The 27,591-nt window shown below is 40.7% G+C and overlaps 1 protein-coding gene across 1 annotated transcript; it reads left to right on the forward strand.

Annotated features, from left to right (window-relative positions):
• Nucleotides 1-537: 537 nt before the first annotated feature.
• Nucleotides 538-26,398, forward strand: zranb1b (zinc finger, RAN-binding domain containing 1b). The gene is made up of 10 exons (XM_030748151.1): nucleotides 538-936; nucleotides 1,990-3,049; nucleotides 12,422-12,609; nucleotides 15,631-15,784; nucleotides 16,644-16,715; nucleotides 17,928-18,126; nucleotides 19,310-19,430; nucleotides 19,827-19,956; nucleotides 23,197-23,426; nucleotides 24,639-26,398. Exons 2-10 carry the CDS (start codon nucleotides 2,080-2,082, stop codon nucleotides 24,858-24,860), a joined length of 2,286 nt encoding a protein of 761 aa, XP_030604011.1. The 5' UTR covers nucleotides 538-936; nucleotides 1,990-2,079; the 3' UTR covers nucleotides 24,861-26,398.
• The last annotated feature ends 1,193 nt before the right edge of the window (nucleotides 26,399-27,591 follow it).

Here is a 27,591-nt window from a genome sequence, read left to right on the forward strand (position 1 = left end):
AGGGATGTCCTCGGGAGAAAAAAAATAAAGTTACAGCAATGCATAGATGTTTGCTGGCAAAAAATAAAATTGGGAATCACTAATTAGGGTGCAATTTTAAATATCGGCTTAGATGAAAGGAGCTTCCCGCCAATATCGACACTCGTTTCACGCTGGGAACTGTTGGTCAAGCTGTCATGCATTACTGCAGACTGCTTGCTGCAGTATTTTTACGATGACATCATCCCTTCATCCCTTTTTTTTTGGGGGGGGGGGGGGGGGGTACCACGTGGTTGATTGGCAGAGATGTAACATATTGCGATGCATAAATTTAAAAACAAACAGATTTTACTGTAACTAACTGCGCCTGCCGACTGAAAGTAGATATTCTCTATTCGCTCTTTCCGTTATTACCATGTTATTCGAGTCTGTTTCCCTTTCACTGAGCCTTTTAACAATTGGAATGAGAGACGTAGAATGTGATTGGTCGGTATCAAGGGATACACAAACATCAACCAATCGGCTTGCTTGGCAGATTCGGGTGGTAAATCCTGATCCTGCCTCTGACTGTAACACGGCCCAGAGCTCTGCTCTCCCTCGTAGTGTATTTTTTTAAGCCCTTCCTCGGCTGCTTCCCTTCCCCCGTTCCGCCATTAAAGCCTGTCCGCTTGGTTTTTGTGGAAAACGGGAAAAGGATAACAATGATTTAAAAGATCAGAACCGACAGGCCGAGGGACGGGACCTGGGGGGGGTTCTTGCTCCGTGGTATGTGTGGACTGTCAACTGCCAAGTAAACGGCGCCCCCAAAAGAAGTAAATATGCGGCTAGTGTCGTCCAAGTGAGAGAAGCCTGAGTTCGGATTGGAGTTGGTTTCTCCGACCAGGAGGGGGGAAGGAACTCTATTGGTTTTCGCTGCAGCGGGGGGGACTGAGGAGTGTAAACACAGCGAAGCAAAAGGTGAGGGTTACAGCGTTACGACACCTTCCCGTAGAGTTGATAAGGGCCTCTCAGACGGTTACGGGCAAAACATAATCCCGTAACGTTAGCGAGCCGCAGCCAGCTAGCTTGGCCATAAATCCTGGCTGGCAACCGAACGGTTGCCATGGAAGATAAGTGACAGCTAGCTGGGTCCGTGGTTCCGTTAAGACGCGGTACAGCCGTACAGCCTCTTTTGTTAGTTTACTACTGCTGGCTGCAAATGAAACCAGTCAAATGCTCATTTAAATAAACTCAGGTTTATTACAGCGGGCTGTATTAACAGTTTGTTAGTCGGTTGTGAGTGCCTTAGCTGCTGGACACAGTTCTTTTCAGAATATGCAGACTCACGAATTTGTTGAATTTCTCACGGTGTGTTGGTAAACTTGGAGGCGTGGCGTAAACAGTAACGGGACTACAGAGCTGACTCGTCGAGCCAGCGTTATCTTTTATTTTGTAAATAGTATTCAGAATACAGCGGGGCGCACATACGGTTTGGATCATTTCAGGTTTTAATTAGCTTTACCGCGAATTTGGTTTCAGTGCGTAAGTCTCTTAACCAGTCACGCGCCTCCCTGCTGGGCGTCAGGTTTCATCCGTCCTTGTCTCTTGTTACCCTGCCTGCTGGTAGGACACATGTGCCTGGTGTATATAACTTACTGTATGTGTTTTATAGTCAGTGTCAGGGTTTAGTGTTGCACTCCAGGCTGCAACTCTGCCCTTGCTTTTGTGGGTCTATAAACATTGCTTTGGTTACTGCTACAAATTGGTACCAGATCGAGAGTGGGCATAATTGTATATTTGAAATTTGATTGGCAATAAATACTGAGTGGCATAGATGGCTGTAATAAAGCAGGCTTTGTTTGGAAAAGTTAACAACATATTTTTGCTCATTTAAACCCAGAAACATTTCTTTAAAGCTTACTATTAATCCCTTTACCTCCCAGAAGTGTTTGCCTTTGAGTCATAAGATACTGTGGTTTGTTTTTTATTTTCTTATTTATTTGACTTTTTTTTTTTTCTTTTAAACCCTAGTGTACTGCTTGCTGTGTGATCTCCTTGAGTGGATCTGCCAAGTTGAGTCCCTCTGAACGGCAGGAAGCCTCCCTCAGCGGCGGTGCGACGATGACTGAGCTGGTTGCCAAGTGGGCCTGTGAATACTGCACATACGAGAACTGGCCGTCAGCCATCAAGTGCACCATGTGCCGCGCTCAGAGGCCCAGCGGGGGTGCCATCATTACTGAGGAGCCCTTCAAGAGCAGTCCTGCCCTGGATGCCAGTGTGCATCAGTGGGACCCTGCAGGCCTCAGCAACAGTTCATCTCAGGGGGGATCCAGCTTACTTATATGTCCAGACTCCAGTGCCCGACCCCGTGTTCGCATTGCTGATGCACCCGAGACAAGTAGTAAGTGGTCGTGCCATATGTGCACCTATCTGAACTGGCCTCGAGCTATCCGTTGTACCCAGTGCCTGTGCCAGAGGCAGCAGGCTCAACAGCGACAGCATGGGCAGCATGCAACCCATCAAGGACATCATGCCCAGCAGCCACGCAGCCCCACAGAATCACCCCAGACCTCAGGCTCTGGATGTCGTCCCTCTCCCCCAACCACCACTACAGACACTTGTGAGGAATATAATGACCGTAACAGGCTCAACACTCATGCACAGCACTGGACCTGCACTGCCTGCACTTATGAAAACTGGGCCAAGGCACTCAAGTGTGTTGTGTGTGATCACCCCAGACCCAATAGTCTTCTGGCTGAGCCCATCGAACTGGCATCGGAACCTGAGAGCCAGCAACCATCCTCAAAACTTATTGAACAGGACAGGGACAACAGGAGGGCTGTTGTTGGCCATGTGGTTGGTCAAGGAGTAGGTGTGGTAGGTGGGATAGGGGGTTGTAGCACCAGCCAGAGAAGGTCACCTCCAACCTCAAAACGGGAGTCAGAGGTGAACATGGACTTTCAGAGGATTGAACTGGCATCAGGGGCTGGGATTGGGAGCAAAGAAGATCTTGAGGTGGATTTCAAAAAACTGAAGCAGATTAAGAACAGGATGAGACGGAGTGACTGGCTGTTCCTCAATGCTTGTGTTGGTGAGTTTTAAGGATGTATGATTACACTGAATTATATTTGACTTGTATTTTTGTTGTGTTATGAGGTGTGCAGTGAGTCAGGTGAATCAGTTGAATAATATGTCAGGCCAACACCGTGAAGTGGAATTTTCCCAAATTTGTGTGAGTGATTCACAGTATTAGTCTTACAACCTGCAAAGCAATTGTTTACTAAACAGTTTATAGAACTGTACCTAGATTATTTTGCATTTTATTGTAATGATGCTGACATTCTGTGTATGGTTGGAAGTCCTCTGCACTCAGCTAGTAAAAACTTCACTAGAAACACAGCAAGTGTCCGGCCACCCACACTGTACACTGGCGAATGGAGAGTGGGAGGAAGGATGCACATTATAAGAACAACTAGTTATTGCTTTTTCCCTCTTTTACACCACTGTCTTACTCTTTCTTCTGCCTTTTTCATGGATGAGTAGTTTGTTCTGCACACCCACTCAACCTCCCGTCTGTTTTCCCTATCTGTCTCTCTGACAGATGATTATTCTGTGTTATACCAACTGCACAAATTTGACAGTCACGCTTGCATTTGGTAGACCAATGAAGCCCTTGCAGTGATTAATAATCATGTCTTTTTATCCTGCTACATTCCTCAGAGCCTGTAAGACAGAAAAGAAACAGAGTTTACTTTTGGTTCTGCTCAGAGACTCTTGCTGCTTCTCAGATGGTGAAATCCTCTATGTCTGTGTGGCTTGTCCCAGTGGGACCTAATCTCATCTGGCCAAAATTTTGGATGCAAGTAGGCATGACTTTTTTTTTTCTTTTTTTTTAAGTGTATTTGAGTGTTAGCTTTCCTTATCTGATTTGAAATGTCCCCTAATTCATTCCTCTTCTGTTAAAGGAAAAGAAACCCAAGCCATGTCTAAAGTCACTCCCTATTTGGCAAGCTCACTAAGACATACTTTGGAAAATTTTATATCTGGAGTTGAGGTTTATGTTATAAGTCAATATCTGCCTCATTTGTTCTTGAGGCGAAAATGCCAGATACAGTTTACCAAAATGGAAATGACATATGCATATTGTTTTTCTTATTTTGCCAACAGTCAGAATGCAAGAGTTAAGGTGCTCACATGTTGCCATGTTGTTAGTAAGAGTAAATAACATTTAAAATTGTCACCAATGCTCCATTTTAAAAATAGCTGATATACATTTAAGTCTAAAATGAAATGAAAAAATATCCACTAAGACATGTAAAACATTCATCAGTGAATTAAACATTAATGCAGCTTTCGAGTTACACAAATTCAACTTTTGCTCTTTCTGTCAGCGCTGACACAGCAAATCTACTTTGGATAAAGTTTGTCTGTTTTGGGTATGTTCAGCATGAATTCTACAGATACATGATATACAAATGGCTGCAGCTTCTGGATCTGAAAAGCCAATGCAGAAGTGCCTTAAATCTGAAATCTTTTTCATACCCAGCAGAGGGGAACTTTTCTGATTGCAAAAAACACATCCACTGATATAGAAGTCCACTAGAAAACTGCTCTTGCCCACTTGCTCTGTGACCTTTCTTGGTGACTTTATTGGCTTAGTCACTAGATTGGGAGGGTTTTTGAATAAAATATGAAGCTTATTTTGTACATTATGATTTTCAATAGGCACAAATATAAGGCTTGTCCAGGGTGTGCTTATTTGCTAATGACTTGTTAATCTTGAATTGTTAGCTAATTAGCATACGGCGTCCTCAGTTTGGCAGTCAGATCTACCGCTTGCTTGTCTTGTCAGGTTTGGTTTGAAAACACCAAGATGGCAGCGAGGAAAACACCCAGCTTTTGGCTTCATAACAGGTCGTCTCTAACAAATGGGAGATGTCACGGTGGTTATGCGGTTCTACATCAGGCTTGGTCACGGGTTCTGGTCTTGCATGAAGCCAGACTAAAGCGTTAAATCTGAAATAACACATACAACATTAATAGAAATCACATGTTTTTAAGGCTGCGTGTTTTGATAAACAGCATCTGTTGCGCTGCTGAAACATTTCAGGCGTGCAAGCGTGTAGACGTACACGATCAACATTAAAACCACTTGCCTAGTAATGTGTAGGTGTCCCTCGTGCTCTTAACACAACTCTGACTTGAACATTGAACGCCTCCTCTCATGGTGTCTTGTGGTGTCTGACAGCAGATCTTTTGGGTACAGTGGGTGGTAGGGTGTGTCCTGAGCAGCACTGGAGTAACATTTTTAAAAACGTAATATATTTTGTTAATTACTCCCTGTAGAAAGCTAATTTGTTATATTACTTGATATGTAATGTACTGTACTGTAATGTACAGTCCTACACACTGACACAAATTCCTATCCTAATGAGTCTTTCTTTTAGTGTTTAAGTATGAAAACCAGCCCATAGAGCACTTCACAAATATGTTGAGGCCACAGAGATTCTGCTGTAGAACTCGGTATGGGTACAAGCCTGACTGCTCATCACGACTTTTATTCTTTGTTCAAGTTTTGGCTGCTTGGCTGAGGGCAGCATGCACTTAGCTTTAGCATCACTCTGGATCCAGGGTTCTTCACTACTAGCTTTGTGTCAACATGTTGTCTTTGCAGATGCTTACAAAGACAAACATTTGTGTTAGCAGCAGTGGATAGTTGTTAGTGACCTAGACCCAGTTGGCACTTTACAGTCACATTCTTGTCCTTTCATGCAATAAAAATGAAGGTCATCCATCCATCCATCTTCTTCTGCTTATCTGGGACCGGGTTGCAGGGGCAGCAGCCTAAGCAGAGAAACCCAGACCTCCCTCTCCCCACCCACAGCCTCCAGCTTATCTGGGGGAACACCGAGGTGTTCCCAGGCTGGCTGAGAGATATAATCTCCAGTTTTTTCGGGATTCTGCCCCGGGGCCTCCTCCCAGTAGGACATGCCTGGAACACCTCACCCAAGAGGTGCCCAGGAGGCATGCCTGAACCACCTCAACTGGCTCTTTTCGACGTGGAGGTGTAGCGGCTCTATTCTCAGCCCCTCTCGAATGACTACACTCCTCATCCTATGTCTAAGGGGAAGACCAGTTCCTCAAAATTTGTAGGCCACCCTGCCATTTTTCCTAGTCATATTCATAGTCCAGATGCAAAAAAAAAAGGCACATTTGATTTTCATTTATCTGCTTATCATTCAGATAATTGAATAATTTATGTAATACAAATAACGGCATAATTGTTTGATTAGTAACTAATATAATTACTGAAATTAGTACAGTAATGGCTTACATTATTACAGAAAATATAATGTGATTACAGTGATGCCCTGACTGGATTGGGATGTTTCTGCTGTGTCCTGCGACTGTTCAGTCACATATGACTCATGAGTTCGGTGGTCAGGTCAACGCTGTTGGCTTTATCTTGGTCCTCAAGTCACACCTGAACAGTCGGAAGGTTGGGGGGTGGGGGTCTGCAGTTCTGCACAATCTTTCAGTAGTGGTGCCTTGAAGTAGCATCCACGTGAATCAACTCAGATTTTGCTGCAGATCGTTGCTTTATAAATAGATTCTTAATGTTATCCACTTCATCTGTCAGTAGTTTTAACGTAGCGGTCGACTAAGAAAACCTTGTGTTGAATCAAAAAACCTGTGATGAAGTGCTGGGGACAAAGTAAATACCATTTCACTCCTAGAGTTTTAAAATCGTGGCCTTAGTTTCCCGATAGCTGAGCTTGTTTCCCGAGGGGCCTGCTGCACTAAAATTAGCACAGCCCATGTAACAGAAGTCAAAAATAAAAAATGCCTGTGGCTGTAGAATTTACCTTCACTCTTGCACAGTGTGCATGATCCTAGACCTACTCCTCGAACTGAACTAATGTTGCTTACATGTGTGGTGTTTGTGTTGGTAAATAAATAAAGTACTTTTGACTGGTACTGTATATAAGAATGGTGGTTTGGGAAAAATCCTGACTTGAGTTATGTTTTCATAAAGGTGGGAAATCTATGTTACATGTAAGGAAAGCAGTGATGAGCAAATCATGTAAAACCCTTATTCATTCAAACATATCAAATGTTTTAACAAAAAAAAAAAAAGTATTGTTGTTTTTGTAATGGGTAATGAGTCTGGACTGCAGGCAGACTCATTTAGCACCTGGAGAGTTTATTAGAGAGTCACGCTGTTGTAGTAAGGGAGGGGTGTTGACTTGCCATCGTCTTGCTGAAAAAAGGAAGGCCTTTCCTGGGAAATGTGTAGTCTGGATGGCATAATTTTGAATTAATGCTGTGCAAATTACAGATGTGCAAGTTGCTATGTGCAATGATGCGTCGCCATAACATCTCATATGCTGGCATTTCAGCTCCTGCACAAGCCAGATGATCTCTGTCTCTCTCTCCTCTTTTTGGCCTGGAGGATGCAGCAACCATGATTTCCCACTTTTAACTTGGATTTGTGGATGCAGTTAGCAACTGTGTTTAGTTTTCTCAAGCGTTCCTGAACCCATACTGTGACTGTGTTGTTTTAATTTAGTGCCACAGCTATTATGTATTGTTTGTGGGCATGGTTCCTTTTGCTGCTGGCACGAAATTCAAAATGACCATACATTTTTCAGAAAACAATACACTTTCTCAGGTTTAACTTTAGATATATTGTCTATTTAACATTTTCAGTTAAACAGGATCCAAATGATTTTGCAAAACATCATATTTTATCTACATTTTACACATACCAACTTTCTTTTTTGTTTTGTTTTGGGGGTTTTTTTTGTTTTTTTGTGAAAAAGGGGGTTGTTCATGCAGTTCAAAGGCTCGGATCCTCCTACTTTAGGAATGTGAAAGGAAACAGGTGCGTAGTCAAAGGAAGCCAATGTGAACACAAAAGGAATGTACAACCCCATGTCCTCCTTTCTGGGTTGAATTACAAATGATAAAAGTAATAACTCGGTAATAATATCACACATTTGGCACTATATATAGCCTTGTAGCTTATGTTATGGATCAGTCAGAACCTTAATTTAAATCCACCAGTCTCACTGTCAGATATGCACAAAAAAAAAATACATTTTATGAAGCAAGTATATAAAATAAATGCAAAAAGTTTATTAAGGACAGATTTCCTGCAGTAATGGTCCAACTGTAACGTGCCTGTAGAGGCAGTTGTAATGATACATTGTTTTTAGTTCTCTTAGAATCATGAATATAAGTTAAGATGAAGTTTATTTGTCACATGCACAGTTATACACAGTACAATGCACAGTATAATGTATTTTGTACCTGCAGCTGATAATGAGTAGTAAAAATATATAAATAAGAAGAATAAAAATAAGAATTCTTCTACGCTACTTTTATGTAAGATTTAGGTCAACCTGACATTAAATATATGTAAAAGCAACAGAAATGCATGCAATGACGCAGTGTTTCTTGATGTCTGTTTTTCCAAAGTAATGTGAAATAATAAAATCTGGTAACATTTGTTAGGATGCAGCAAATCGTAAGTGTTATATTGTAAAATGCTAAAACAGTGTAGGTATGCTTTGATGCTGTCTTGCTAGCCTTTCACACTAAAAGCACACTTCTGTGTTAGTACCAGCAGGCTGCTCACTACTAAAGACCTCTTTCAGGGCAGTCATTTCGCTATGTGATTGCAAGTAAAGTCCACATGTTACTATTAGCACTTGGAGTAACAAAACACCAACACTAAAGATGCCACTTGGCCAACCCACACAGTACCACACAGTATTACATGTCTTTGGAAATTCAGTTGAGTTTTATTAATTTATGTGCTCTTTAAGATGTGCATGCTTTTTTTTTAAACAGTCCTCCTGCAAGATATTTATTATCTCCAGTCCAGGTGTCCTTGAACAGGAAGGCAGAGCCCTATAATGGCAGAATATTTAAAGTTTTACTCTGAAGCGGCTGTTTAAACAGGAAACTGTACCAATCGCAAATAGACTTTCAATCATCCACATTCATTTGTTGATTCTGCAGTGATGGAGGTGGACACTAGCCCCATTATTGAAATGGCATTTGCTTTGTAGGAGAAAAGGACAAGAATCACTTAGTCTGATCCACTCTGTCACACCGGCCTGTCTTTTAAGTGTATGTCTGTTTGCGTATTGCAGCCTTTTGTGTTCACCGAAGGATCTGTGAGTACAGTACTGACTGCAGGGCTACAGGCACACCCACACTAATGGAGTGTTTTGTGGAAAGTGGTTTTGTGATCCTCTCTATCATGCTGCGCTTCTATTGTGTAGTTTCTCTCCTCATCCCTCACAGTGCTAGTCAGCTCCACATGGCACAGCAAGTCCTTCTACCCACTCCATGTCTCTCTCGCTCTCACTCACATGCAGATTATGCAGCTGAGCATTGTGTGTGGTCCTTTGACGTGAGAACAAAAGCGCAACAGTGTTTAATGCTATCAAATGTACGAGAGAATACCACACGGGCATTTACTGTATATGCTAGAAATGGGAAGAGTGTATTTCTGTAGCTGTGTAGTATTTGGAAGAAATTTATACTTTTATTTTATTTTTTTTCATTTGCCATCAAAACACATTTGTCGAAGTAGTTTACAGCTTAAACTCCTAATAAATCATTTTATCTCACTGTGTTGGATCACAGAACTACACTGTAAACCCGGATAAGTTGAATCTACTTTAAAAAACCAAGGTAACTCATTGCCTTGAAGTTTTTAAGTAATGAAACAGTTGAATAAGTGCAGGGGTCTATGTTCAGTGTACTCGAGACATTTTGGAATGGAATGAAAGATCTAAGTTGAATGTACTAATAACAGAGTTTCAGTAACTGAAGATACTTAGTTTAAGCAATCACCACCCATTTATTTAACTTAGCCTGTTAAGTCAGCACTACTCCATCTCCAGTTGAACTAGATTGTATGTTATAATTGACCAAACTTATATTTTATAGTTAATGAAAAAATAAAATGTCTTTTGATCAATCATTCTCCCTATACTCTTCATGGTTGTGGGGGGGCTGGAGCCTATCCCAGCTGACAAGGCAGTAAGATGCAGGATACACCCTATACAGGTCACCAGCCTGTTGTAGGGCTGACACAGACAACCATTCACACCTGTGGGCAATTTACAGGGACCAATTAACCTAACCCCAGTAACTGCATGTCTTCAGATTAAGGGAGGAAACCCACACAGGGACAACATACAAACTCCACACAGCAAGAGGCCCAGCCCAAGGTGGAATCGAACCCAGACTATTAGATAGCTATTCTAGCTGTGAAGCAGCAGTGCTAACCACCACATCACCATGCTGCCCAGTAAGAAAAATATTTTTTACAGTGTTGAACTGTGTCTGTTTAAATTTGGTAAATAAACAAACATGATAAAACTCAGCCCTGCTGAATGCTGGTCCTTTAACATTTACAAATAACATTTGTCAATGGAACAATAAAAAACTATATTAGAGAGTGTGAACAAAAACCAAATATCTGCTATTTCAAACTCCACACAGCAAGAGGCGTGGGCCACGGTGAACTTGAACCCAGACCTTCTAGATGGCATTCTACCTGTGAGGCAGCAGTGCTAACCATCATGCCACCATGCTGCTGCTCATTAATCTAGTCTGTTTAAACTGGTATAAACTAGATTTTTAGCAGGTGCAAAACTTGATGATATTAACTTGTTTGAACTCAAACCCATGATTACAATAAGACAGACCATCAAAAAGTACAGTCTACTCAACATTAACAAGTAATGTTCACATTCTAGGTAATTTTAAGTAATATGAACTTTTAAGTGGAATCAAAATCTGGGTTTACAGTGTAGAGGCTGGCACCAGAATTATTATTATGGCTTTGCTTTTTTTCCATTAGTTTTTATTTTTATTTAGGTTAAAAGTTTTGTTTTCAGTTCATTTTCAACAGTGAATTTGCTTGTTTCAGTGTAGTATTTATTGTCTAAAAAAATAATTTTTTTTTTTTTTTAAATCACTTACACTGTCAGCTTTAGCTTTTGTGATAAAACTGAGGTTATTGTACTCAGCCCTTAAAATCTTAGAAAGATGGTGTCTAACTGGCATTACTTTGGCCTCCAGTAAACCTTGGAGTCATTTTTGACCAGGATATGTCTTTCAATGCACGTATTAAACAGATATGTAGGACTGCTTTTTTTTGCATTTGTGCAATATTTCTAAAACTAGAAAAATTCTGTTTCAGAGTGATGCTGAAAAACTAGTTCATGTATTTATTACTTACTTCTTTATATTATAGTATAAAGCACCTTCACATGACTGTTGTTGTGATGTGGCGCTATTTAAATAAAATTGAATTGAATTGAATTGAATTAGTCAACTTTTATGCATGCAGTCCCTCCTAAGTAAAAATGGTTAATGTCCACAAATCACATGTGTGAGTTTGTCACTAAATATCTAGCTAGTCACCTTATGTGTGATTTTTAAGGGAAAAGATTGTGATGTTCCCTATAATGATTTAAACTAGTGATGGGAGTATGTTTTTGTTTTTTTGCTGATAACTTCATGTTACTATTTGTTCTTATGAAGTCTCAAAAATGCAGAAGAAAATACGGCAAATTAAAAAGTTCAAAATTTTGATCCACCCCTATGTGCGCTTGTAATGCAGTTTGCATAATATATAAGGGTAAAATTTTGTATTGGTTCATTAAATATGCTAAAGTTAGTAAATATATTTTAAAAAATCAGCTGGTTCTTGGAGGGTTAGTGGGAGGCGCTCATCAATTTTAATTACATTTTTTTTTTCCTCACAAAATTACCCATAAGTTTTCCAGCAGAATGCAACACTTCAAGAGCTGATCACTGTTTGAGTTTGTGCTCAGGAGGTTGACATAAATTGTTTCATTTACACTTAACCCGGAAAAGAGCAGACAAGCTAACAGCTGCCTCTGTCTGCTCAAACATATCCTTCAGCGCTCATGCTACAACCTAAACTTGAAGATTAAGGAGGTGAAAAAAAAACTGACAGATCACAGTGCGCCCCCCCGATGTCTTTTCCCCTTGACTTCAAAGTCAGCAAAGTCTCAAAGCTGTTGCAGCTGCCACAGAGATAAAGCACATTCAGATCCCGAATATTTCATATATTGTAGTGTAGTGTAGACTGACCTCTGTGCAAGGTTGTCTTTTTATGCCTCTGTTGTGTGATTTCACTACAGTGGTCAGCATGTCTGCTCATTTCTGATTTGTCGGCAGCCAAAAGTGAACTGATAAAGCTTTTATTTTTCTCAGCAGATCCTTTTTAATTTTATGTTTACATTTTCTTCATGAAAATGATTGCCAGTTAAGTGCATTTTAATGAAAAATGCTTATATGGGTCAAAGGTATCAAAAGAAAAGGTCTTCCCTTCGGAACGTCCACAGTGGCCACTTGTTCAGTTTATTAATTAATGTGACCTTTTTCCTTCCCCCTCTTTGTCTGAAAGGTGTTGTAGAAGGCGACCTGGCAGCTGTGGAAGCCTACAAGACATCAGGAGGTGACATCGCGAGACAGCTAACATCTGACGAGGTGCGCCTATTAAACCGGCCCTCAGCGTTCGATGATGGCTTCACGCTTGTTCACCTGGCCATCCGCTTCCAGAGACAGGACATGCTGGCAGTATTACTCACAGAGGTCAGTGGAGACATTGTTCTCTTTCAGAAATCCCCTGCCCTAAGGTATCGGCTTTTTGAATGATGTTTTTACATCATCCAAACACTAGACCATTTTAAATACATGGCTATATATGTTATTCTGTAGATCAGTATGATTAAATGTGCAGTGGTTAGCACAGTCGCCTCACAGTGAGACAGCTGATCGGCTGGGGGTTTTCTGTTTAAATGTTGTCGCTGTAGCAGAAATTGTGATGTTGTGCTTGTGTCCATTTGCGTAGCGCTTTAGCCGTGTAGAGTGAAGGATTTTGGGTATGCATCCAACACAGACACACTTGTCTGAAATCATCCAAAACAGCAACAGCACAGTAGACTTAAGTGGGCATTTTAATTATTTTTAACACCTAGTTTCACTTCATTACAAAGACGCTGTTTGTATATTATGACTTCTGTGTTCTCTGCGGGAGGTACTCAACTGTATATGATCATCTGTAAAACTTTGCATAGAACCAGCACACAACCACTGTGGTCTCTTTTGCCTATGCAGGTGTCCTCCAAGCTCTACAGTCCAAAGACATACCTGTTAGACTGATGGAGGGTTTTGAATTGGCTGCAGGTGTGAATGTCAGCGTGTAAATGGTTGTTTGTCTCTCTGTGTTAGCCCTGTGATGTGCTGGTGACATGTCAGGATAGGGCTGCACAATTACAGCTAAAATAAATATCACAATTGTTTTGATCAATATTGAGATCAGTATTATTTACCACAAGTATTTATTGATTTTTAATGCCAGAAATGTTTTATTCACATGTCACACTGAGCTCTACACTGCTCCTATTCTATTCCTCCTGTGACGTGTTGCATACAGTTTTGGGTGAAATAATCACACAAGGAGAAAACTTTTTTTTTTTTTGTCCAGCATGTTTATCATTTTCCTGAAGCTTTCATTTCTCATCATTTCTTTACTGTACACTTATATTTGGCCTAATGGAATGTGACTGCGTTGGTGATTTCAGTGCGTCTTTGTGAGTTTAATGGATATGCTGACATGCTGTACAGTCTCACTTTTACTGATGTATGAGTTGATGATGGACTATTTCACGTTAGCAACCATTGCATTGTTTTTCTTGGCCGTCATGCATTTGTTGTACTGCAGTTAGTGGTGTGTTTTCAGGTGTTGAATAAGTTAGTTGTGCTGCTTTGCAGTGCAAGTGCAACTCTACAGCACTCTTTGCATATGATTTGTTCTTCGTTAACACCACTTTGCCTAAATCCAAAGTATTTCCAAGCAACTGATGATGACCCACCTATAGGAACAAGTTCTTCGACTTCTGCTGTACCAGACATTTTATTTTTGCTTTCACAGCCTGTTATCCATTGCATATCTGTCTTTTAATGTAGTGTTACTTATCCAGACTACATCCAGGAAACTTCAAGGTCCATGATGCAGGGAATGGCAGTAACTGGGATCTGCAGGCATGTCATCAAGCAACAATTTAGGGAGCACTTGATTTGCTTTTGCTTTGTGATTGTGAAGCACACATTTTCAGTATTGGCTGATAATGTTCAGCTAATTGCGGCAAGCCAAAATCACAATCGAGATTAACATTCAATTAATTGTGTAGCCCTAGGTTGTACCCAGTCGCTCACTCAGGGTCAGCTGAGATAGGTTGATCCATCCTGTGCCCCTAGTTTGAGATGCGATTAAGGAAATGGGTGGACAGAATTATAATTAGGCTCAATCTTAAAAATCTTTTCAAAGACTGAGCATAATAAGTGTGCAAATGTACAAGTTCTGCGGGCAAGTATTAATTAGATGACAGGTACATATGTGGCACTTTAAAGAAAGTACAACCCATTTTTCTTTTAGTTAGATGCAAATATTTGTAGCAAGGAAAAATACTATTGCTTGACTTGATCTTCTAGCGTATCAACCCAGTAATTGTAGTTTTATTTATGAATAAAGAGCATTTGCTAGACCCCAAAACTGGATCATAAAAATTTGCAGGCCACAGCATTTCTTTTTGTGTCAGAGATGATGCAGCTTCTTCCCGTACTCTCATGTAGTGAGGTCAGCCAGGAGAAGTCCTTGGACCAGAGTGTTTTTAGTAAGGAGAGGAACTACGATTCAGCTGCACACTCGCTCTGCTCAAAGCATATAATAATCTGTTTCTCTGTCTGTAATTATTTAATTGCATTAGTATTGTATGTTCAGTGCTCTGGTGTGTCTGTGCAGCGAGGCTCACTGAGCGCACGCGTGCGTGTGTGTCTGCTTGAACTGTGCATGTGCTGATGCTGACTGCATCCCTCTTGCCTTCAACTCTGTGATTCCGGATTATCTGTACACACACCTCTCCTCCCACACTCAGCCGCTGCCCCAGTTTCTTTTCCAAGAGGGTTAGTGAGTAACCATTGGATCACGTCCCCAAAACGCTCCAGAGCTGACACCTGCTTGAACTTGCAGTGTCCTAGAGGTGATTTAGATTTGATTAGTGAAAGTAAAATTAGCTCAGAACACAGTCATCCAAGTCTCCTGCCTAAAGACACAAAAATTAATGACTTTCCTAAGTGTTCAGGCTGCGACTGTGGTGGAATTTGTTTTAACGGCATCTCCAGAAATTCACTGGATTTATTTAAATAGCGAAATAAATTTGATTCTTCAAGCTTATCACCCAGTTATTGGTTTAAATCTTTGCTCCTAAATTTTCCCTCTATAGAAGGTCACTTTAAGTTAAATATACACTCATGTTTTTCCAGTCTCTGCGAATCTCTTTATCTTAACACCTCTGATCAGGTTTTATCGAAGTCAAGTGACTTATTTCAGGCAGCTGAAGCTATGACTGTTTAGTTTTATTCTTCTTAGACATCAATGGAGCATTGCATACAGTTGGCTTTGTATCATTTCAGATAGCATTTTTTATTTTTATGGTTTCTTTTGAAATGTTTCACAATTGTAGAAATTGCTCTTGCTCAGTTCTTAGCCCCTGTGCCCTATACTCTTCATGTAGATTTTAATTCCCGCTCCATATTCTCTCCTCTCTGCAGGTATCCCAACAGGCAGCCAAGTGCATTCCAGCCATGGTTTGTCCTGAGCTAACAGAGCAGATCCGCCGTGAGGTAGCAGCCTCTCTTCATCAGCGCAAGGGAGACTTCACCTGCTATTTCCTCACTGATCTAGTGACATTCACCCTGCCTGCAGGTCAGCAACTCATAAGCAAAGCAAACAAATAAATACAGCCAAAAATATTAACCTCTTTGATGGCAAAAAAAACAAACAAACAAAAAACAGTTCATAAACTCCAAAAGCTGTCAAAGTGTGCTTTCTACACAAGGAGAAAATAAAACTCTGCAGCTGAAAAAAACCCCAGCCAAGCCATTCCTTCTGGCTTTCCAACTGTGTATCAGAACGCTCGTTTTGTTTACTTCTGGCATATAAGATTGCTTGTTGTTCGAGTGCTGCGGGGACATAATGCTACGGTTGTCTGTTTCCAGCTGCCACAACATGGAGGCTACACTGTTTGAGTACTGGAATAGCATACTGAAAATACCATATACTGCCAACTATGCACCAACTATGCTCGACTTTCATTCATAGCAAAGCCATATTTAGTATTTTTCCCAGTGTCTTTCAGTAAAATTGCATGTATTCAGTGCTATTTCTGTTTAATTTTATTGTGTGGAATAGCTGTTATGGTTCAGGCTGTTGCTGGTAGCTAAGCTAAGGATTTTTGTTTTGCAGAGTGTTCAGGACAATGCCAACCTTGGCTTCTGGCCAGTATAGAAACCCATTCTGTTCAGTTCCACAAAGTCAATGCATTCATTTATTTTTGCTAAAGAATAAGCTACTGTGTTGACAAGAGCTCAGGGCTGGCAGTGAAAGCCACGGGCTGTTGTTTGAGAGAAGAAAGCATGGTGGCTTGAGTTGAGATGAGTCACAGCAATTTTTCAGTCGCTTTAGTAAAGTTTTACAGGTAGTTAAAATAAAGATGCACACATCCATCAAGCAAAATGTAAATTAAACCAAGAAGTTTCCTGCATCCCTCTCCTTTGTGTTTCAGACATTGAGGATTTGCCTCCAGCAGTTCAGGAAAAACTGTTTGATGAGGTGCTGGACCGAGACGTACAAAAAGGTGAAATGTTTACTCTTTTCTGCTTTATGAACACCTATCACATGCTGTTCTCAAGTATTCACTCAATTGTTATGAGAGTGTGAGAGAGAAACCAGATCCCCCCCCCCCGATGGTATGGCTGCTTGGCACACAAAGGGAGTGCCCTAACAAACTGTGTACTGTAACAGGGAGGCTGCAGAGGGCTGGCAATGTTGTCTTGCTTGTATTTTCTCTCTTGCCAACAGAGGGTTTTTTTTCTGCATGTTTGTCACACTGCCAGGTGGTCTCACTTCAGGATATGTACCAGTTGCCTCTGTGCTAATCAGCCTAATTGAGTTTTAGGAATTTCTTTGATCCCTGTTGAATGATTGTACTTCCTTTTAGCCCACGCATAAACACATTTAAAAGGCAGCACCTTTCTTTCTTAAACTTCCTGCTAATTTGTGTGCCCTTCTCAGTGTTTCATCATCTCAGTGTGTGCCAAACATTGTATCAGGGACTGCAGTGTAAACAGAAATCCTTCTGTCACCTTCACCTTTGCATTTTAATTTAGGAATCTTTCTCCTTTTTCAGGTTAAGGGAGTAGGACAAGGGTATATGGTACTCTTTAAAACCTTGTTACCTGGCCTTGTAACATCCTTACAAAATTGCAGGAAACAAATAAACAAAAAATAAATAAATAAATAACAGCATGCAAAACTATCAGAGCACAAAATATCATAAAGAAGGGACCAATCAGTGGTGGGAGCTTTGTGTAGTTGTGTCAAGAATAATTGACTTCTTAGTCTAATTTAAAGTGAGAAAAGACAAATTGATTTTCTTATGCTGAGCTGCTAAATGAATCAGACATTGATCTATTTAAGCAGCAGTTCTACAACCCAAAGCAGACCAAAAAAAAAAACCATGAGCTGGTGCATTCCATTACAATTTACAGCATGTTTGTTCCATAGAGTATCTGTCTGCTTTATCTTATCTGGCTCTCTGTTATAACCTGACCCTTAGTAATCATCTGGTTTTGTGGTTTGCAAGCAGAAACTCTTATGTCAGAACTATTTTCATTATACTGAAACACCATGGCCTTTGTATCGGGTATCAGTACCACTTGATGTGGGTCGTTTTGTTTGTTTTTTGTTTGTTTTTGTTTTTAGCAGAGATAATTGGATAAGCACATGATGGATGAATAGATTGATGGATTTATTGATTTTACTTAATCTTGTCTCCCATCTTGTTCAGAACTTGAAGAGGAGTCTCCCATCATCAACTGGTCCCTGGAACTTGGGACTAGGTTAGACAGTCGACTGTATGCCCTCTGGAACCGCACAGCTGGGGACTGCCTCCTTGACTCTGTGTTGCAGGCTACGTGGGGCATCTATGACAAAGACTCAGTGCTCCGCAAAACCCTCCACGACAGTCTGCATGACTGTTCTCACTGGTAAGGGCTGCACGCTGGGGACTAGGTGTACGTGCATGCCTGATTTGCATCTTGTATTAAACATATTCACACCATGTTAGTCAATGACACAGTACATCATACATACATTTTAGGTGGGTGTTAACAGGAATTGGAGCTTGTAAATTGCTCTTTTTAATAACTGTAGTTAGCATCCAGTTTACTTAGGCAAATACATTGGAGGAAAAAAATGCTTTTTTTTATGTCTAAGTACTATAGACTGAATAAACAGGTTATTTTTACTCTTAATTCACCTATTACCAGTGAAGCAGTAGCGAGATGTCCATGTCTTATCCAGTTTCTTCTCTTATGTTTAGCTGATATTTTACACATAAACATTTGTAGAACATGAAAACATGAAATGATTGAGCTAAAGTGCATCACTAAAGGACAACAAGAGCTTTGACTTTAGATTTTGGTTTTTTTTAGCATGTCTGTGGGGTGTGCACTCAGAATCCAAGGTTTAGATTGGCAGCTTATACACAGATCAGAGAAAGGAGAAACTAGGACTAGCTGAAGAAGACACATTTTGGAGCAGATTAACAAACCTGAGCTTTGGGGGTATTAAAGCAGTTTAAAGGCGCAGGCATGTTTAAAGTCTTATAAAAATAGAGTATAAATACTATAAAGTTTGCATTTGGGCTGTCAGTTATTTTATGCCCTTAAAGATCTAAAATGACTCCTCCATCTTCTTAGTTTAATTGAAATGACCATTCTCTGCTTTAAATTTCCGCATGACACTATTTAAGTTGCATACTGAATCACAAGTGGCTCCAAAATGATTGTGATGTTCCAAAATATGCTTATAGGTACAAGCTTTCTACATCAGGCAGATGAAAATTGAAAACAGGCTTCTGGTATTAAACTCACATAAATTGTTCTGCACACAAGAGACAAAAACACACACACACACAAAAACGAAGGCACATTTTTGAGTGGAGGGGCACTGAGACTGACTCCAAATCCCAGTGTGACACATCTATTTGTGAGAAACTCTGGGTTTTCAGTGAGATAATTGCTATTTAGATATAAAGAGCAATGCCATTCAGCCCAAACCACGACAGACATGGAGGAATGTAGTCAATTGCAAGCCCACGCCTTGCTGCACGGAGGTCAAATAATGTCACGAGCTAAACAGTGTGTGTGTGTTTGTGCGTGTGTGCAGGTTTTACACGCGCTGGAAGGAGTGGGAGTCGTGGTATTCCCAAAGCTTCGGTCTGCACTTTTCTCTCCGAGAGGAACAGTGGCAGGAAGACTGGGCTTTCATCCTGTCCCTTGCCAGCCAGGTACATGAAAGTAAACACACACACACACACACATTAACATGGAGGACAGGAGCTTGATGTGCTTAAAATGTGACACGCTAATAATGTGTGAATTATGCAAGAAGCTTTACTGCTCTTGGCACAGTATGCTTAACCTGTAGTGCCCTCTGAAAGTGCATCCTGTCTGTCATCAGCACTTCTCTGTTTCTCACTGCTCTTTGTGACCTCACTGACTAAGTATTAGGGTGGACTGTTATTACATCTGGGCGTGAAAGCTCATTAATTGTGAGTGTTTCTCATGTTTTCACATTTAGATTATCCTGGCAGCATTCAAGAACCTTCACTTTGTAGTTTCCCTAGCCCAAGTGTGTTGTTTTTTTTTTTTTTTTTTAACTTTTTATGTGTTTTCTTTTACAGCCAGGATCCAGCTTGGAACAGACCCACATTTTTGTTCTTGCACACATACTTCGTAGGCCTATCATCGTCTACGGAGTGAAGTATTACAAAAGTTTCCGTGGTGAAACACTCGGGTACACCCGCTTTCAAGGTGAGCAAAAATTAACGATGTTTGGGTTAAATATCTGTTGAGTTCAGCTTCATTCCAGTGGACGTAGAAGGACTAGGCTTTCTTTGTGAAACAGCTCCAGCCTACATGTGTCTGCATAACATTCATAGCTGACATAACTGCCCCTCTGATCTGTCAGTAAGTGCTGTTTACAACAGTTATTAGTCCAGTGTTTTTCATTTAATGAGTAATTTTGCACCATGTTGCTCAAAATGACAAAAAAAAAAATCAAAATTAAAAAAAAAAAATGTCGCGCTGAGACAGAGGAGCACAGAGGAATTGTGTTGTGGTTTTAGACACATCCAGATACAGCTGAACATATGTAAACCATCAGCAGTCAAACAATCCTGAGAGCACAGAGACCGGGGTCCACCTTTACAACTAGCAGTAAAAACAGTCTGGATTCAATTTGCCTGCTGAGTGATGCTGTGCAGGGGATGATGAAAGTGCTCTGTAAGGGCCAACTGCTTGTGGTAAAGGCTGCCTGATGGACGGTGATTTACTGTTGCCAGGAGCTAATGTAAAACACACAGAGAGGAAGGCGTGCTTATGGGCGCCTATAGAGAGGGGTGGGGTGCCTCAGTTAAAATGTGAACAAGTGAACCCAGTAAAACCACAGCAGTTACCAGGAGAGCAGCAACACACAGGCTTCTCAACAGTGGCATCGGTTACAGAGGTTTTGTATTTGCAAGTCAGCAATGACTGTTGTAGGACATTTATTCAAGCATCGTTTTTAATACACAGTAACTTGTATTTTGAGTATTTTAATTTCTGCTGAGCTGTACTTCTACCCCCATACAAGTCATCACAAATGTTTCCATAACTGTTTCTCCATTTATTTGTGAGGGTTAACTAGTGCTTTCTTTGTGGACTTTCTACAAACCTGTAAAAAAAAACTAGATATTGAAACCCTTACTGCTTCCATAGGAATCAAGAGGGTAAGTAGCAGCCAGGTGCTACTAATCAGCAAATGTGAGCATCTCTATTAAAAAAAAAAGTTCTGGCAGTTTGCTGGTCTGGATACATACGGGTATGTTTTAACACGACGTCGCAATCTTTCCAGGAGTGGATGTCCCAGCAAATTCGCCCCAAGGTCAGACCTCGCATTGCTCAGAGAAACTGCAACAAAAAACAAGAGCTACATCTCGGACTCTGTATGTTAAATGTTAAAGTTCAGTTACAGTTAGAAGACAAGTATGGCTTCTCTCTAGATTTGAGGCCATCTGTCTGACAGTTATGTTTGGACCAAACTGGGTCATACAGCAGGACAGTGATCCCAGGCACATTAAGTCTACAACTGAACAACTGAAAAAGAAAAGAATGAGGGGTGCGTTCCAAAAGTACCTCATACCTACTTTTCCTAACCACTTTTTCTTGACCTTGATGAAAACATTACTGTGCATTTACCCACGTGGTACAGTAACAGTACCTTCATTAACAGACAGATGGCTCGTGATCTGACGGTAAATAACGTTTGTGTTTTTCTATACATCATAAAGATCAGCTGTTACACACAGATTTCAAGTTTATATGGTGGAGCAGTTTGTAATAATTCAGCTCGCCTCTGTATAAATCCTGCGCTCCACCTGAGTCTCAGTCCTCAGGACCTCTAACAGCACACCCAGGGTTTTCTATCAGCAAAGTTATTCCTTATATCAGAAGTATACTGATTCTCCTTCAGTCTCTTCTCATTGATCCCAGTGGCTGTTTTCAGAGAGAAACAAATATGTAAAACCTGTATTTTGGTTGTAGGCTTACATCATGCTCTTCCTCGGCTCCCTCATCAGGTCCACTTGTTTTTGAGCCGCTGTTTTGCGCTGCTCTTTGTAAAATGCTGGTTATTAATTATTGAAGTGAACTGGTTGGGTCTTTGTATATAAATTGTAGCACTGTTAGTGGATCACCCTGCGATTGTGGTATCACAATAATTTGCCCTCTTTAATAAATGTGTCCCATGGCCTGTAAAATTAATCTTATTTATATATGTATACATCTTATTTTCTTATATTTACCAGCTGAATTGTGATTCATTGTCACTCCTTTCCTTCTTGTTGTTTAGGATTTCTTTGACTGAAGTAAAATTCTCTCCATCCATCACTTACCCCAGCTGACCAAAATTAAAAATTAATTCATGATCATCCTAAAGGCTGCAATACAACAGTAGATACAGTTCATATAACAGTTCATAATCTGGATTTAGAGAAATAAATACAAAAAGCTGTGTGATGTTCGGAGTCCAGCTGTGCATTTAACAGGCTCTTGTTGAAAATTCAAAACATTCTAGCAGGTTATGGCATGAAATGGAAAATGCAATTAAAATTAACATTTACATGATCTGCGCCACTTTGTCAGTTTTGTTGATCATGTTCATGAATGGTCACATGGCCCGTTGCTATGGCAGTCCCAGTGTGCCCTATGCTGGAGGCGTTAATAAAGGAAGCAATGAAGCTCCTTCAAATAGTTCTTATTATGTCTGCCACACAGGTGGAAGCACCTGTGTGGCAGACTGCTTCTCAGTTTGGAGCTTCCTAAGCAAAATGGACTATTGGAACGCACCCAAGCTGTTTCAGTGACCCAGTCAAAGTGCAAACATCAACCCAAACTGAAATTCTGTAGTTGGACCTTAAGAGAGCTGTGTATGAACAAATGTCCACAAACCTTCAAGGAACTGAAGCAACATTGTCAAGAAGAGTGGGCCTCCGCAATGATATGAGAGACTGATGAAGTCATACAGAAAAAGATTACTTCAAATTATTCCTACTAAAGGTGGTTCTTCAAACTTCTGAATCGTGGGGTGTGCTTAGCAGTCGTTTGGAACTTTCAAAGTTTCACTGGAACAGAAATATTCAAATTAATATATTAAGTTTACTCTAAAAATAACCCCAATACCAAAATGGACATCCTTTTCTGTTAAACAGTGTTTAAAAGATTCCAGCAGTGGTATTTTTTTATGTCGTCTTCAAGATGAATAATGTATTGTACTGCATTACAAGCAGTTCTGAAGTGAAGAGAGGTTATTTTATTGTGCAGCTACTCCATAACTGACCATGAATTTGCTCAGAAAAATTGGGTTAGAAATGTTAAGTAGCTATGATTATTTGTACATTACATGTATATGTATGTTTTTATGCAATACCAAAATATAGTTACATATTGTATAATGACTTAAACTGGCACATTGGCAAACCAATTCTCTTTGTGTCCTTCCTGCTTTCCCTCCAGGTGTATACTTGCCTCTTTTATGGGAGCAGAGTTTCTGCTGGAAGAGCCCCATCGCTCTGGGTTACACTCGGGGCCACTTCTCAGCACTGGTGGCCATGGAGAACGATGGCTTTGACAATCGCGGCGCAGGCGCCAACCTCAACACGGATGATGACGTGACAGTGACGTTCCTGCCTCTGGTCGACAGTGAGAGGAAGCTGCTTCATATTCACTTCCTCTCGGCGCAGGAAGTAAGGATTTAGTGTTTTTAAACTTGTACTAAGCGCCCACATTATGCTCATTTACAGGTACAAACATAGACTGTAAATAAAAGATGTATGTAGCCTGCACACTTTCTATTGACCAGCAAAAAAAGTTAATCTGTACTGTGATTTCTCAGAGAATCAGCTTCCTTCTTGTTTAATTTTTGAACTCATCAGCAGACGCACTTCCTGATTTCCCTTTTTGGCTTTTCACCTACAAACTGTCAGGGATTCTAACCAAAAATGCATAGACTGTATATGAAAGATGGATGCAGCCATCATGTCATTGCCCAATGATTTCTGGACTCCAGATTTTGAAGTCTCTGTGTCAGTGTTTTGGCCATCACTGTTAATGTTAGGAGCCAGATATAATCACATTTGGACCAAAGGTGGAGAGCTGTTATCAGCTGGCTAATGTGGTGCATCCCAAAACTGTATGGGTGCAACATACAGACACAGATATATGCTAATTAGTAACACTAAAATTGAGTTAAAGCTACCCTATAGCATTAAAAAAAAGTGGCATGAAAACATGGTAACCCACTACCAGTACTTGTTTACTGAACTGGTGGTGATGGTTTTTCAGAAATACAGCTTTGACATATCTGTGGCCCATAGTTATATGTTCAGAACTACTAAAACTAGCGTGCAGCATTTAACATAAAGGATTTATTTACTCTTGCAGGGACGTTGCTGTCAAAAATAAAGAAATTCTCTCAGTCTGCAGTTCCTCTGGTGTCAGACAAGCATGAAGACAAAAGTATCTGCTTCAGCAAGCAACACCAGAACACCTGGTGCAATTTCCTCATTTTAGACTTAGTTAGCGAAAGCAAATCTAGCCAGTAAATAAAAATGTCAGACTTAGCGGCAGCTGCCAGTCTTTGTTTGTGGGTGTGAAAACTATCTGCTAGAAACATGCAAATGTGTTACATATAGAAATGTCACAGGGGAAGAACCTATACTGCAAACAAGCTGTTTCAGGAAGTTCAGCAGCAGGTAGATGTGGTCTGGACTGTGTCCCTTTGCAAATCTTTACAAAGATAGACTTCAAGAAAGGGACTGACCTGAAACCTGTTTATTTTGTGCAGAAGTCTCTCTTCTGCTCTGAGACATTGTTCAGAAGAAGTATACGGTATCTCGACTGTAGTCAAGTTATATGGCTCCCTCTGATGGTCATATCTGTTCCCTCCTGTCCTTCAGATGGGTAATGAAGAGCAACAGGAGAAACTCCTGCGGGAGTGGTTGGACTGCTGTGTGACAGAGGGCGGCGTTTTGGTTGCTCTTCAGAAGAGCTCCCGCCGCCGCAACCACCCGCTTGTCACCCAGATGGTGGAGAAGTGGCTGGACGGCTACCGGCAGATCCGCCCCTGCGCCTCGCTGTCAGATGGCGAGGAGGAGGAAGACGATGATGATGAGGAGTGACGAAGCTGAAGTGGAGGGAGGCTGTCTGCGGGGGGCAGGACTCCTCCCCCATCCTCTCTCTTTTAGTTTTTCTTTGATTTGGGGATTTTTTTTGTTGTTGTTGTTGTTTTCTCCTTTCCTGACACGGACAAACTGTGAAAAGTCTTCAGGAGAGGACAGGGAACCACGAGCCCCCACCCGACCTCCCCATGACAGAAGACACTACTGCTCTTCTGGCACACACCGGCACTCGGATATACATTAAACACCTTACTCAGATCAGCCTGAGTCTAACAGAGAGAACAAAGGTTTACGAATGCAAAATTTTGATTTGAGTTCTAAGTGTAAAGGAAAAAAAATCTTTATCCATAGATGTAAATGCATGTGGTTGTTAAAAAAAAAAAAAAATTTAAAAAGAGTATAAGGAAATATACCAGCATTGAGTCAAACACTTTATATCCATTCAGTATGGGCACTGAAAAAAGCACACTTCCAAGTTTTTTCCAGATAAGAGTTGGCTTGTTTGGCTTTTTTTTTGAATGGGCAGGGACAAAGCCAATAAATCTCAATATCTTTAGAGAAAAAAAAAACAGATTGTGTAATAATAAATTACTTTAATCCTTAATACTAAGCACTGCACATTTATTAAAACATTTCTATATAAATACAGTATCATTGCTTGAATTGAAGTTATATATGAAGCTCTTGGAAAAGGGAGATGTTCCCTTTACAAGTCGAATCTACACTCACTAAGGTTTAGCGCACTAATGTTTATGACGGATCTTTTGGTTTACCTTTTTCAGACTGATTGAAGTTGTGTGTGTGTGTGTGTGTGTGTGTGTGTTTTATCTTCTCTGAATTTATTCTACATATTTATTGTTTGGAACTTATTTGAGCTAATAAGAGCTTTCTGTATATTTTTTTTCTCTTTTTTGTGGTTTTGTTAATTATTCTGTCAATCTTGATGAAGACATGTTGCACAGAAACGCTGTCGCTGCGAGGAAAGAACCAATCATGACCATCCGTGAAAAGTTTACTTGCGTATGATTTTTAGTACCTCATATGGATGCCTAAAATCTGGTGCTTTTTTTTTTCTGGACAGGTGAGCATGGACATAAATCGCCCCACGCCCCCCCTGAGTCACGCTTGTCTAATCGCCGTCTTGTGCCCCCCCCCTTTTACAGCCTTTGTTAGCAGGGTCACCCTCATGGTACACGTTGCATCGCCTCCTCTGTAAAGCCTGTTTGTTGTCATTATGTGAACCCACTTTTTTGATTAGTGACAGATTGCACCACATAAAACCAAAGCTGACAGGAAAAAAAAAAGTTCCTTTCTTTTTTTTTTTTGCTGTGAATGTTTGCATTTTGTTTCCTCTTGCCATTGTGCACTGTAACCTCTTTTTGTGTTTCATTCAAGTCAAGACACGTTTTTGAGCATCACCTGTACGTTGCTTTGTATTTATGCAATAGTTGCAGTTGTGACTACGATGGTTTGTGGATTTAGGCCTGATTTCACTAAACAGAGTGTAACACAAACAGGCAAAATAAGGAAAAAATAAAAGAACCTTTTTGAATGTTCAACTAAAATGCTTCCTGTCTGTTCACTTATCAGCTAATGCTGCAATGTTAAGATCATATGTCCTCAACATGTCCATAGATTTGTGCTTTTTAAAAAAAAAATGGCCTAGCTTCACAATAAGTAAGTTATTCAGAGCCTTTGAAACTCTATCATGTGACGTGTTTAGGTTTGCAGCTCCCTCTAGTGTCACTACATCTGGGTGAATTGAAGGTCATATCTAATTCTCTATAGTATCAGATATTATCAGAGACCGTTGATCTACTGGGGTTTTCCCACACAACTATCTCTAGGGTTCACAGAGAATGGTCTGAAAAAGAGAAAATATCCAGCAGTGATGATAGTTGGAAATTTTTGTGGCACACCAGGCAGCCCCTGAAGCATTGTTTAAACGCCACAGCCTACCTGAGGACTGTTGGTGACCATGTCCATCCCTTTATAATCACGGTGTACCCACCTTCTGATGGCTGCTTCCAGCCGGGCCTCGAAGCTCAAATCATCTCAACTGATCACTGAGCATGACCGTGAGTTCACTGTATTCAAATGTCCTCCACTGTCACCTGATCTCAATCCAATGAAGCACCTTTCAGTTCAGTTCAAGCACTTGGCGACAGTGGGAAGGAAAAACTCCTTTTAACAGGAAGAAACCTCCATTAGAGCCAGGATCAGGGAGGGGCAGCCATCTGCTGTGACTGGTTTGGGGTGAGGGGAAAGGGAAGAGAGCAGAGAGAGACAGGACAAAAAGCAAACTATGGGAGAGAGAGCCATCCTTTGGGATGTGGTGGAACGGGAGATTTGCATCATGAATGTGCAGCCAACGAATCAGCAGCAAATGTGCGATGCTGTCATGTCAATATGGACCAAAATGTCTGAGGAGGATGCACCTTGATGAATCTGTGCCACAAAGAATTAAGGCAGTTCTGAAGGTAAAAGGGATGTAATGAAGTGGCTGGTGATTGGATTTCTCAATCATTCCCAGAAATCACCTCAAACTGGTGCATCAACAGTGAATAAATGTAAAACATATTTATATTTATATTTATTATATATTACCCCCCCCAACCAAGACATTTAATATCCAGTAACCAAGAAAACAAGCAAATATTCTCTTTTGAAAAGCTGGAAGAAATTATGCTTTATGCATTTTTGCTCGTTTCCGTACACCTTTCTGTGATTC

Source organism: Archocentrus centrarchus, chromosome 15, assembly GCF_007364275.1.
Source record: "Archocentrus centrarchus isolate MPI-CPG fArcCen1 chromosome 15, fArcCen1, whole genome shotgun sequence".
NCBI lineage: Eukaryota > Metazoa > Chordata > Actinopteri > Cichliformes > Cichlidae > Archocentrus > Archocentrus centrarchus.